Raw genomic sequence first — 14,434 nt, forward strand, 5'->3', positions numbered from 1 at the left:
ATATATATATATATATATATATATATATATATATCCTCAATAGGATTTTAACCAGGTAAATACATGAGTGAACAAAATGTCCGTCAAAGTTATTCAGGAAATCGTTTTCACACACTAAACCTTCAGATATAAACAGCCAAACAAAAAGATTGAAATGTTGATACAAGCATCTTACTGTGTTAAAAGTCACAGGCTAATGTTATCAGAGAAAATAAAAAAAATAAAAAATCTAATACATTTTTAAAATAAATGAATAATAAATACTACAGAAATTAAATTATATTTTCGGTGTATTGCCTGGTATCAAATGCTTTGTAGACCTGTGGTTGTTGGCCACTGATCTAAATTATGCAAAAGCTACTCATTCGTATGCTTGCGATGAAATAAAACCAACAACAAATGCTAAATAATAATAAAGAGGTTTTGTTGACGGGTCATCCTGAGCCCTATACTATTTATCACCTTCAAACTAATGCTTCATTCTGTCAAATGCCAATTCTCACTCCAGCCAGGAATAGAAGCCCGAAGCTCAAGAGAGCCCATGAAAGGAGATATACCAGCGTTTGTTTCCAGCTCTGCTCTCGACCATATGAATATGCTGTCGCCACAAACAAAACGGTATCTTGAGCATCACTTGTTTGTGGATTCTGAAGGAGGGGAGACAATTCTACTGAATCCCTTATCAATATGTTTTCCTGCACATTTATTCTGCTATGTGAGCATATATATAGATATTCTGGCCCAGGAAACACTGTGGAAAAAATGTCTCATTTTTACTTTTTTCTTGAAGATCTGCTAGTCTCCACCTCGGCAATTGATTCTCCTGTAATGATTCCATTTCTCAGCCTCTCTCTGTGACTCAACAATTTTACCTGCAGCTCGTCTCAGGAATGAATGTGGCAGTGAGTCCATTTTCAGTTAACTATCAGCTTCCAGGGATCCATCATACCTTCGTTGCCAAGTGGTCTCGGAGCATTACCCTCCACACGACCTCAAGCAGTGGATAGCTCACGTCACCGTCACCGACAAGTTCTCAGGACTGATCCGCTGGTCGATCGAGATCTCGACAACTCTCAGACCGTTATATACTGCATATAGCTCAAGGAGGAATAAAATGTACGAACAAATGAGACTTTAAACATCCAATAATCTTTCTGAATGACGAGTGTCTAGTTGAGGGAATCTTCTATTATACAATATAAATCTCAATAATCAACTCCATCCACCTATTCTCTTTATAAGTATAGATTATATTTGAATGAGTCCTGGATCTGCCCTCAGCCTGCTGGACCTGCCTCAGAACTGTTACTGATATCCAGTGGCGTCTCTAGTAGTAGACTCTTCTGGAGTCAGATTTACAATTGCAAAAAGTAAAAAACAGCATTTTATTTCAATGTTCCTCCAACAAAATGCAACTCATTGATCTTGAAACAAACGACAAACATCCTACAAAACATGTTTCTTATTTAGAATTGAATAGAGAACTCTTCTTGTGTCCAATATATATTTACTGTAAACAATATAAAGTATAGCGTTGTGTGCAGCATTGCATTTTGACCTTCGGTAAAACATTTCAGTTATTTTTCAAACTTTAAATTAGGGGCTTTAATAACATTTTAAAAAAGATTGTCCATCAAAATGACAATAAAGAAAAGGGAATTTTAGATCTCTGGAAATACCTGTCAATTTAAATAAGCAAATAGCAATAGAATATCAGAATCTGTGTGTAAAAAAACAAACAAACACGTTAAATTCTTATACATATATATATATTTTTAAATCAACCACTCAATATAGATTGTTTCATTCATAATATACATTTAAAAAAAAATCTTAGGACAACAATGTTTAAATTAAAAGAAAAAAATGATAAAACAATAAATAATAAATTTACGTTTGTTTTATTTAAATCACCACTGATACTTGTCCATTTATTTCTTGTTGCTACAATCTCACGATAATGTTTTTGGACAAAGAGTCTTTTTAAAAGTGAGTGTTTTCATTCAGAAGCGAACCGTGCGCTGCGATAATAACACCACGTCACCACGAGGCTCCTGCAGCATCTCCAGAGTTTTCGTCTTCATTCAATCGATTCTCGGATTGTTTTCTCATCTGAACCTCCTCCGTCAGTCGATGCGTGGAATTGGCTCAGAACACAGTGATTAGTTTCATGCGAGCTCTCGGCAGCACGTCCTGACAGGTTCGGCTAACTGGTACAGCTAATGAAGACGGAATCTGCAACAGGAGCTTTCACAGGGGGTTTTGACCACAGTTGGACATTAGAGACTATGGTATTCTAGCAGACGTTCTCAGGACAGATTGTTCATGAGAGGATAAGCTAGTTAGTTGATAGAAGTAGGAACTGTTGACCTTAATGTTACCCACACCAGGCATGACTTTCTCTACACAAGGTTTCATCATCATTGGCCGAGTACAGGCAGGTATTCATTTATGATGATTTCTCTCTGACAACTAAGGATTTCTGTTCCTTTCACGTTTGATTCCAGTTTGAAAAACCTCCTGGAGTCATGGTCCTAAAGTAAGGGAATAAGTGGAAGAAATGGATGGATAGAGATTATAATACAGCTCTAAGCAAAATTGAAGTCCATCTTTAAGTGAATGTCGGCCATTGTGGAAAATTGCAACAACTATGAAAATATCAATACACTTGCATATCGCAGTGTTTTTATTCACAACACAGTTTACATATTCAAAAGCACCGTTTCAATTTCGCTGGAAGGCCGTTATTACATTCTCCTCAGCTAAAGGAAGAGTGAAATCTTATGAGATCCCTTGGATGACTGAGGACGAGAGGATACTCAACTTCGACTTTTAAAGCTGATGTTTGTACATATTTTGGTCTCAAAACAAACTAAAGCAGTAAGGACTTCCTCAAGAGTCATGTGGTCTGTAAATTCTGCAACACCAGAGCCAAGTACACGACAATACTACAAATATACAGTATGTTACTACAGTTCACTCATCATTTTCGATTGAGAGTCACATACATTTAAATCAGTGGTCAAAACTACCACATACATTTTTATTTTTATTTATTATTTAGAGTATATTAGTCTTCTAGTTGTAGTTTCATGAATACAATAATCTGTAATAAATAATCTTGAATATTTCAAAGAAAAAAAAATTAAAATCTGAATAATAATCCTTTAAATGTATTTAGTTTTTGTTCTTGCTTTACTCAGGCACCTCCAAAAATTACACTTGTTTATTTCATTTCATCAAGGAATGTGTTCTTCCGATGGCTCTGTCAAGATAAAAATTAAACACAATCTACAATTAATAAAGCACATTTTTAACAGCAATTTCGCATCCACTGGTTCAAATCATTTTATTTGGTTAGACCAGGAGTAGACAATCCACGGCTCCTGAGCATGTGGCTCCTTCAGCCCTTCGATGCGGCTCACTGAGGTTTTTGAAAAAAAGTATCGGTATAAATGTGAATATTTAATTGAAATATTGTTAAAAAATGTTATGTCGCACTTTTCCAATGATGTCAACAACGAGCAGCTCTCGACTTTACTTTAATTCATAGACTCCTTGCTCGCCCCTGTCTCAGTCTTTAAGGAACACACACAACAACGCTATAGAATCTTACTGTAGTTTGATAAAAAAAGTGAATTATAATTTCTTTCAGCCTACATAGAAAATATTTTATATTTTCGGCAAGTCAGTCAGTTACAAACATGTACGCGACTATAAATTAGGTAAGTTTTATGGCAAATCATTTCATTTTGAATTACCTATTATTTCGTTTTCTGCATTGTTGAAATGATAATAATGATAATGATACAATTGTTATGATGTATATTAATGTATATATAACCCTTCAGAGTCAAATACTGCTTTACACAAGAAAAGAGAAAAACAAGCAGTGTGTTCATCAGGAAAAACTGCAGTAAAGTAAGTAAGTAAGTAATATTTATTTATGTAGCGCTTTTCCAGACCAGGGTCACAAAGCGCTTTAACAATCAAAACAATACTCAAAAAAGTATATACTTAAGATACAATACAAAACATAGTAATCTGTTCTTTTTAGAGTTCTAGACAAACATTTTTGTTCATTTTAATGTAGCGACTGATGCTCTGTCGTCTTCATCTGCGTCCAAAAAGTCACTTGAAAACATCCAAATACCTCCATACTGCTCGTCTGTAACAACCATCTTGTACTGAAGCCTTGACATGAGAGATTTAGGCTGACGGCAAAGACTTATTTCGTTTTTTTTGGGGAACAATTCCTCATATTTAGATGTTTTTAAGTGGCACATTTTTATAAAAGATGGATACGAAGAAATCTAAGCTCCAGTCGCTACATTACTGTAGGTGAGTAGAAAATGAGAAAAGATTGGATTCTGGGTGGACTAACACTAAAGTTTTATTTATATTTTGTTTATATATAGCGTAAAGGCAAACAAAGAAAGTGAACATTATATTCAATTATATTTAATTTTTAAAGTCAAAGGGTTTTGAGGCTCCGAGTGTTTTCTTTCCTGTAGGAAAGGGGTCCAAATGGCTCTTTGAGTGGTACGGGTTACATTTACTACAGAAAAAAAAGACTCTCTAAAATAGTTAATCGACTTTAAATGTCAAAATAATTAGATAATGTTCAATCGTGACCTGCTCTGCTCTTGTTTACTGGCTCATGATGAGATGATGATTAGCAGAATATTGCTGATGTTTTTCTCTGTCCAGATGTGGCTTCAAGTCCATTATTTAGTCTCTGTAAGCTCTGGTTCTGTCAATATAAAGTCACAAGGGAAATGTGTTTCAGCGCCACACCCTGCCCATCCGCTGGTTTCATTTGTGGTTTCTACTTGAGATATGAGCTCACGATTGCAAAGGTTGCAATAAAAACTGAAAACCAACGGAAGCTTAAACTGCGTCTGTATATTCGGAGTTATAAGACTTTACTAGTTATTAAATGCATTGATACAAACATGCGACTATGGACTAATGGAGTACATGAATTAGAATAAGTGTCAGCTCATGACCGTAAACTTCTGTAGAAGTTCTGTGAAGTCACAAGTCAAGGATGACGTCAATGAGGTTCAGTGCCAGTAAGTGTTGGGTGGAGACGAATAGTAATGACGTTAATTCAATTTCGTTACACTAATACTTGGACAGATTTTTCTTGATACATTTTTTTTTTCAAATATACTGTACATTGCTTGATACGTCTTGATTACCGTAAGTCAATAGTAAGGGTGTTGAAAAAATGCATCACAATGTTCTTTTTCACAACACCATATTGATATTCAACAGCACTGTATCCGTAATTTGGTGTTTGTTTTGGGTTGTAAATCATAATTTATTCGTTATAAAAAATGTTATTAATTTTGGTGTTGCAATTGAACTTCTGTCCGCTGGATGGCAGCAGTAATTACGTTCTCTGCCACTAAAGGCACATTGAAATCCTGTAAGATCTCAACGATGACTGAGGACGAGAGGATATATTGGACCCTAGCAGCTTTTAGAGCCGATGTTTGGACATATTTTGGTTTCAAAACAAATGAAAGCAGTTACGACTTCGTCAAGAGTCATGTGGTCTGTAAATTCTACAACACCAGAATCAAAGTAATCGGACAATACTACAAATATATAATTTTTACAACAGTATCGCAATATATTTTATCGTTGCCCCTTTACGTATTGTATCAGCAGATTCGTGACTTGAAGAAAAAATGGAATTACATGGGTTTAAAAGCACAACAATTCTAAAGCAGTGTTAAAGTTGCAATAAAAATATTTGATTCTTTTAAAAGGTTAACTTGTATGACGGAATTTTAACCAAGACTTACTATTTCTTGGTGAGGTATTCTACATGTTCTTGTGTGCAGAGAAAATGCTCGGATCTCTAAAAAATAGTTTGAACTTAACTTAAATGTAAAATCATTATTTAAAAAAACAGGATATTAGTTTAAAATGATAAATTATAAGGAATACAATGAGAAATCAGCAGCTCAAGGAACATTAAAATCCTACAAGATTCAAGCAATGACTGAGGACAAGAGGATACAGATAATATTTGGACATATTTTAGTTTCAAAATAAATGAAAGCAGTTACGACTTCATCAAGAGTCATGTGGTCTGTAAATTCTAAAACACTAGTCAAGTACTTTGAAATTGTTTTTCCAAGAGTATTGCAATATACTTGTACTGTTGCCGCTGTATTGTGATACAGTACGTATCGCCAGATCCTTGCCAGTACAAATCACTAGTTGAGAGTATCCAGGTCTTTCTTTTTTTCTTTAAATTGAAGACAATAAAATGCAGAATACTAAACAGATTCAATGTAGATTTTCTTTCATTCTTTCCACATGAATCATTTATTATTCTGGTCATGGAACTGGCAATAAAACAAGAATGAGAAATGGATATAATATACATATACTAACTTATTTACATATGCTATTATATATATATATATATATATATATATATATATATAAATTGGGAATTTTACAGAACATTTAATGTTTTTTATCTTGTTTATTTTTGATTAATCTTAACATTTCCTCAGAGTATACAGTGGTGTTGTGTTGTCCACACAGGCCAGTGGTGATGTCGATGTGGGGGTGTGATTTAGTGTCTCATCAATAAAGATTGATTGAAAGACTGATGGATTGCTTGGTCAGCAAATCAAAGTTTCACTTACCCAAATAAGGTCACAGAATTATTTATGCCCTGAGAATATAAACCAGGTTTCCAGCTTGTGACGGAAAATGGAAATATATTCCCAGAAAACACTAGTAATAAATTAAGAAACATTAATTGAAGAATATTGTATACAAATGCATTCATTTCCATTTTGGAATATGCTGGTTAAAAAGGGGGGTCTAAAATAAAAACAAACATTGTTTTTTTATAGCTTATAATAGAATAATAATCAAGTTATATCAAATGTTGTTCAAATAAAAAAGAAAACTTCACCAGGTGTTAGATAAGAGGTTCTCAGGAAGTGGGTTTTTTGTTCTCAGAACATATTCTGACATTTTCATAAGCAATAGAAGCTTTACATGAGTTTTAAAAAATAGCATTAGATGTGTCGCAGTGAGAGAATAAATAAAAGCTATTTTTGATCTTCTGGTTACTAGTCAAAGACAGCTGCTATAAATATTTATTGTTGATTCATTTGACGGGTGACTCTTCTCGTAAACACGCTGTAGAATCTGAAATGGTGAGGTCTACTTCCTGGTGTGAACCTGGTGTGAACCTTAGTAAGGTATAGAATAAAACTTCTACTTATTTAAACTCAAATTATACAAAACATTTTGATACTTTATAAGATATTGAGTCGGTATCTGCATCATAGAGATTTTCCCCAACCCCCAAACTTTACTGCCTCCATGCACATGTTCCTCCTCCCTCTCTTTCTCCTCCTCCTCCTCGCTTCTTTCTTTCAGTTCATCACTTCATCAGGCTCATTTCTTTTTTCTTTCAGCAGCAGTTTCATCCCTTGACTTCAGGGGATCCGCTCTGGCACTTTATGTCGGAGAGTAACTTTATGGACCTTGGACGTTTGTGAACTTGTGGACTTTATCTCTGGGCGTTCCACAAGAACACACCTAACAATCTCTCTGGCAGAAACAGGTGAGGTCATGATAAAATATTTCCGTTTCAAAAAGTAACAGCAACTTATTCGAGATGATTTCTCGGCGACCTCAACATTCGTGTGTCAAATGTGAGAATGTCCAGGAATGTACTTGAAGCACAGCTGTGGTATGTTGGGAGGCAACTGCAAAACATAAATTACAACATGTTTCCGTGCTGCTCCAGGAGGAATCAAATCCTCCACTGGACATCCCCTCCTTTTTTCTTTTTCTTTTTTTTTTTAAACTTGTGCAACGTCTGTGTTATAACTACCAGGCTTAGTGGAGTTTACAGTATTAACAAACACATAGTTGGCGTGAAAAGACGTGTGGAAAATAGATCCGAGCCGCCGCCGACAATGTTTAACATATCAAAGATTACAAGCTGCAGGTGAAATAACACACATCGATCAGAGATAAACATTTGAAACGATAGATGATCAAACTTTCCACGGCCGAGTCGATTGTTACTCAGTCAGCCGAGCTAGACGATGACTAATTCAGAAGCCTGTGAATAATTTAAAGAAGGAAAAATGCTATTTTTTATGAGTACACTTATTGTTTCACATTCTGATCATTCTGTGACTAATAAATGGAAACTTTAACTCAGAAAAAACATTTTTTACACTAGAAGTAAAGAAAGTATTTCCCCATGATGTCACATGCGCACCTGGGACGTTTGCTGTTATTAAAGACTTCAAGAAAATAGAACTATTATCACCAGAACAAGGTAATCAACTTATTTCTTTTGCTAAATTGTGTAAATGGAAGATAGTCTAATTATTTATATTTCATTATTGTTGTTGTTGTTGATTTGCCCAAGTCATAATTAAAGAGAAAAAATGTAATCAAATAAAACAGTATTAAAGATTTTTCTACTATTATGAGAAAATTTTGTCTATGAGTAAATATTTGTAGGTATGTTTTAATATATTTCCTTGTGCAGAAAAAATACCAGTAAAAAAAACTGTTAATAAGTTGAAAAAAAAAAGTTGAAATTATGGATATTCAGAATAATTATAAAATAAATCAAAGACATTAAGATAATATTAATATAAAATAATAAATTCGAAGGATTTAAACAAGAAATCAAATGTTTTGCATGCACAGACAAAAAAATATATACATTTTTGAGTATTTTTTAGAGAAAAAAAAAAAATCAGCAAAACAAATATATATATATATATATATATATATGGATTTAAAATGCATTATTCTAGTATAAAATTACAATAAATTAATTTTTAGTCTTACTGTTTTTTCCCTTTTACATTAACAAATCATAGCGTAAAGTTTACATTCACTCATACCAGAAGACAAGTTTATTAGTGCAGCAACAAACACCGTCGTTTACAGTAAATGGGTTCTTTATTATTGAATTTGGATGCTACAGAACATCTCTGCTCAGTGGTTAATGGCATTAGAAGCTTCCTGGATCATAAACGCTGCAGAGCAGGAGCCAAACGTTGAGAGGATATAAACACCGGGTAGGGTTATGTTTCAACTCCTGTGATGGATAAACAATAATGGCTGCCAAGCTGTTTTTTTTTTGTTTTTGTTTTTTTTCAAAAATCATAAAATAATAGCAAACTCAGTCAACATGGCTCAACGTATACCAAAGACACTCGGCAATATACTTTCATTATGCGTCTCATCAATGAACTGAAGGTTAATATACATGAGTCTACAACGTCTCTTTATAAATTTAATTGATTCCCATAATGCACTGCAGTGACTCTAGAAGAACCAAAGCTTCACCAAGACTTGCATTCCTGAATAAACAAGATAATCGACAAATGTTAATCCAATTTCAGTTTGACCTCTCCTGTGGTTGATCCGGTCACCTTTACTGATCAATACTGTTATTGATGGAATATTGTCAGAGGCAGGTATTGATGTTATTTGACCTCTCAATGAAATGCAATATTTAAAGGTGACTCTTTAAGAGCTGTTATGGCTTTAAAACACATCTGTGAACAACTTAAAGTAGATGTTTCACCTTTTTATAAAGTCAAGAGTTTGTAAAATGTGTTTGTATAAGACTTTTGTAAATGTGGTCTGAACCTCCCAGCCACCGTAGGTTAAGGACATTAAAATAAAAATAGTCGATTTAATAGTTCGTCTGCAGTGTTAATAATATTTTTAATAATTCAGTATAATAAAACAACAACGTAGTTTATTCAGTCAAATTATCGATTAAATTAAATTATGATTCGATATAATGACACATCTATGAATGGAGTAAATAAAGACGTACCTGTGACTCATCGTCTCTCACCACATCTCCTCCGAAAAAAACTGAGGAAAACAAGGAAGTTTAAATGAAAATATAACTCTCTTTTTCACCAAACTTTTGACTTTATTACCTGTTTTGATATCATCGTTGTTTAACCGCCGTTTGAGACTTCAAAAGCTACCTGTAGGTGTCAAGCGGAAGTGTTTGTACGAACTGTTTCCGGGTCACAATAAGACGTTATTAATATATATCTATATTTATATTTGTAGTTTCTCAAATACTGAACAAAGAAAAATAAGAGAACATGAGAAAAAAAAAGCAACCTCAGAGAGGAAAACAAAAATAGAATTTCTGAGAATTAAAAAGTCATCACAAAACATTCTAGATATGAACATGGTAACCACATAGTAAAAAAGAGGGGGGTTTTTTTTGTTTGTTTTTTTCTCATATAGAACAATTGTCTCCTTTTTATACTTTGAATTCGTGTGAGGAAAGACTCCTTAATAAGTGTTTAATACAAATTAAAGAGAATAAAAACGTTGTTTACATGCTTTATACTCAAACATTCTGTTTTATGCAAAGTCGGTTTTTGCAGTAAATAACTCAAAAGATGAGCACACCTCTGCAGCACTCTGTTACATTCATATGCCAAAAAGACAAATGTCAGGCCTAGTCATAATGACTAACTGCACCATTAGAACATAATTACCGATTAAACATGATAATTATAAACATTAAATCCTGCAGCTGAATTTAATTAAAAAAAAGATTTGGTGGACGCTTCAGAAGTCTGACTCATTCAACTCGAATCATAGGTGAAATGATAACGTTTGACTTTCAATAGGTGTTTATAAATTAATATAGAAAATATATATGTATATAAGTAAGTAAGTGTACATGTTTTTTTAAAGTGACAAAAAGAATTAGAAGGATGAAATACTAAGTAGCTTCTCATTAGCAGTACTCACTTCCACATAATTTTGTACAAAACTGTCCTAAAGATCTAAGGTTTAAATAATCATACAAAATATATATATATATATATATATATATATATATATATATAGAGATGATATAAATAATAAAAAAGAATCAATTAGAAAGTAGACAATTGAAATTGATGAGCAAACAAGATAATTATGATGTCAGGGATGTTTTTTCAAGATTGTAAATACAATGTTCCTTGTCAATATATTTAATGTACAAATAGCTTCATATTCTTGTTAGGGTTAGTCTTGGTCTTGGTCTTGGTTTTGGTCTTCCTCTGTATTCTGCGTCTTGGTCTTTTTCTTGGTCTCTTTCTTCGTCTTCTACTCTGTCACTGCCTCTGTCTTTTTCTTCCTCTTCTTTTTCTGAATCTTTTATTCACCCTCTTGTCTTATTCATCTTCTTTTATTCTTCTGTGTCTTTTTTCACCTTCTTCTTCGTCTTTGTCTTTTACATCTACTTTGCCTTTTTACATCTTCTTCGTCTTCATCATCCTCCTCTTTGTCTTCTTCTTCTTCTTCTTTGTCTTCATCTACGACTTCGTCTTCTTATTCTTCTTAGTTACCTTTCTCCACGAACCCCTTGATATTGGGCACTGAAATCATTTTCTTTCATTATTCTGAATAATAAATGTCACATAAATAATAAAAATTGTGTGAGTAAAATATTAAGTACCTTCGAACGTGGGATCAAAGTCTGACAGTTCAAACCTCTGATCGCTTCGTTTTGCAGGGTCTCATCTAGAACCGCGGCTGCCAACTGAAGCCATGAACGTGTCGGCGTCAACAACAGCGTCTCCCATGTGTGTGTCCATCGGTGCGAGCGGCATCACCGATCTCCTGATGACGGTCGACATCCTAGCTTTCATCTTCGGACTGATCTTCAACGTGCTGACTCTGGGGCCCATCTGGCAGCAAGTATGCAAGCAGAACGTCCTGGGCATCTACCTGCTGAACCTTTCCCTCTCCGACCTGCTCTTCATTCTCACCATCCCCTTCTGGATCAACTACTACAACATGGATCACAACTGGAAGCTGGGCCCCAACATGTGCAGCGTGGTGGGCTTCGTCTTCTACTCCAACATGTACATCAGCATCTACCTGCTGTGCTGCATCTCCGTGGACCGCTGCCTGGTGGTCATGTTCCCCCTGAGATCCAAGACCAAGCGAACGGCTCGCCTGGCCTGGGCCCAGTGCATCACGGTGTACGCCGTGGTGGTCGTGTGCCACATCCTGGTGCTGGTCTTCGACAAACTCCCCGACGCCCATGACGACACGGAAAAGAACGACCGTTGCTACGAGACCTACCCCATGCAACCGCCGGTCGTCGTCTTCAACATCGTCCGGACGTGCATCGGCTTCTTGATCCCGCTGCTGGTGCTGGCCGTGAGCTACTGCAAGATCCTCACCAAAGTGGGACAGAGTCCAGGCCTGAGCGCCCAGGCCAAGAGGAAAGTCCGACTCTTATCTTTCGGCGTGGTCGGGATCTTTTCCGTCTGCTTCGCGCCTTACCACATCCTCCTCCTGGCGCGCTCCATCGTCTACCTCCGGAGCCAGGACACGAACACCGGCGGAAGCTACTGCCAGTTTGAGCAAACCATGCACTTCCCTTTCTCCTCCACGCTCGCCCTGTCCACCCTCAACTGCGTTGTGGACCCCGTGCTGTACGTGATGGTCAGCAACGGAGTCCGGGAGGACGTCAAGCAGTTTTGGAGGAGAACCAGGAGGACAAAGGGCGAGGATTGCGCCCTAAGAACGAACGACAGTAGCAGGGGGAAGCTAAATGCTAATATTATATGAGCTCAAGTTGGACATGATATGTGTGTGCATGCGTTTCCACATATATATGCATTATTCAAGACTCTTTTTCAGGTGAGCATGGACATGATTTACATCCCATTATCCACACAATCAAGCGTCTTCACAAGGCAGAAGTGGACCGTCTCCCTCTCCATCGTGTTCGACACACACACAGGGTTAATGAGAAGATAATGAGATGTGATTTCAGGAGATGGAGTGATTGTAAAAAGGGATGTAAAGATGTAGATGTAGATCGATCCCATGACCTCCTTTGTGCCGTTTCGTTGCCGACTCAAGCCAATCTTTATTTGCACTTATACGACCTGGGATGTACTAAAAGTACAACAAATTATGAATCACAAAAAGCTGGATACGAGAACAAGTTAAAAAGAAAATAAGAGATTCTCAAAGAGGTTCCATTCGAGTATATTAGCGTTCTAGCTATTAAATATCAGCCATATTTAGGGTGAAAAAACAACATGGTCTATGAGTGAAATCAAAATTGTATAAAGCTGTTAGTGAAAACACAAAAGCAGGACTTTACTGTCGCAACCAAATAAGTTTTTTATTTTCATTTATTGTATCAAAATTCACATCAAAATGTGACACAAAGTGAAAGTGGTAAAAAAGAAAAGGTAGTAATCTTTGTAATAAGCCAAATATTACCATGCATTTGACATTTTTTATTTATTTATTCAGCAAAAAAGCCACTTTCTGACCAACGTTTTTATATCTGCCAGACAAAGGTTTGACTGTAAAAGGATGAAATTAACATGCAGCAGTGTTGATGTGATGAAATGACAGAATCACAATCTAGAGGAAAAATAATTGACTATAAATCAATTCAGGACTTATCTCTTCTTGACCCTTTGTCACTTTTCTATTAACTGACGGTGATTTGCTGACGCCATCGTTACACGATGAACGTTATTTTATTTTAGACTTGTGTTCATTTTAATGAGATCACTCGCCCTAATGTCGACTAAGGGCTGGGATTATTAGTAATCTGTTCCTTCCGTTGTAGGCAAAAATGTTTGTTTATTTTAATGTAGCGACTGGAGCTCAGTTCTCTTCGTCCAGAACGACACTTTAAAACATCTAAATCCCTCGATACTGCTCGTCTGTAATGTCCATCTTGTATTGAAGCCTCGAGAGGAATTGTTCAGAAAAAAAAGAAAAGAATTCTATATTTTAAGTTTGTTTTTAGCATAATACAATATGGATTTACAGACGAGCAGTATCGAGGTATTTGCATGTTTTTCAGTGTCTTTTTGGATGTAGATGATGACAGAGCTCCAGTCGCTACATTAGCAAGTACGTACATTTTTGTCTATAACTCTTAAAATAAACACATTACTCTGAAAAGAATCCCAACCATTAGTTGACACGAGGGTGAGTAGAAAATAGTTTGAAACTGTGTCGAGCAATGATGACATGAAAGGCACTTAATCCTCAGTAAACATGGTTTAAAGAGGCATGTGAATCAAAAGTATTTTGTGGATGTTGTGTGTACATAGCAACTGTCTCTGCACGTGTCATGTTTAATGCAAGTCAAGCTTGTCAGGACTGTAAATATCTGCTGCTTTGTGTGTGTGTCTGTGTGTGTGTGAGAGAGAGTGTTTGTAAATAAAATGTGAATGCTTTGAGCATGTAAGTTCAACTGAGAATCTATTTGTGTTGTTTAAAAAATAAATATATATAAATTTGGATTTAATTATTAAAATGACTTCATAATTTAAAATCAACTTGCAAATATTGATGCTGTTTGTTCATTTTTGTGTTGCCATTAAACTTTTAGCCCCTA

The 14,434-nt window shown here is 35.5% G+C and overlaps 1 protein-coding gene across 1 annotated transcript; it reads left to right on the forward strand.

The window, feature by feature from the left end:
- Nucleotides 1–7,455: 7,455 nt before the first annotated feature.
- gpr184 (G protein-coupled receptor 184) lies at nt 7,456–14,290 on the forward strand. The gene is made up of 2 exons (XM_087796444.1): nt 7,456–7,609; nt 11,564–14,290. The coding sequence occupies exon 2, from the start codon at nt 11,599–11,601 to the stop codon at nt 12,628–12,630; it is 1,032 nt and encodes a 343-aa protein (XP_087652570.1). The 5' UTR covers nt 7,456–7,609; nt 11,564–11,598; the 3' UTR covers nt 12,631–14,290.
- Nucleotides 14,291–14,434: the final 144 nt, after the last annotated feature.

The sequence above is a fragment of the Callionymus lyra genome, chromosome 7 (genome assembly GCF_982586985.1).
Source record: "Callionymus lyra chromosome 7, fCalLyr1.hap1.1, whole genome shotgun sequence".
NCBI classification, from domain to species: Eukaryota; Metazoa; Chordata; class Actinopteri; order Syngnathiformes; family Callionymidae; genus Callionymus; species Callionymus lyra.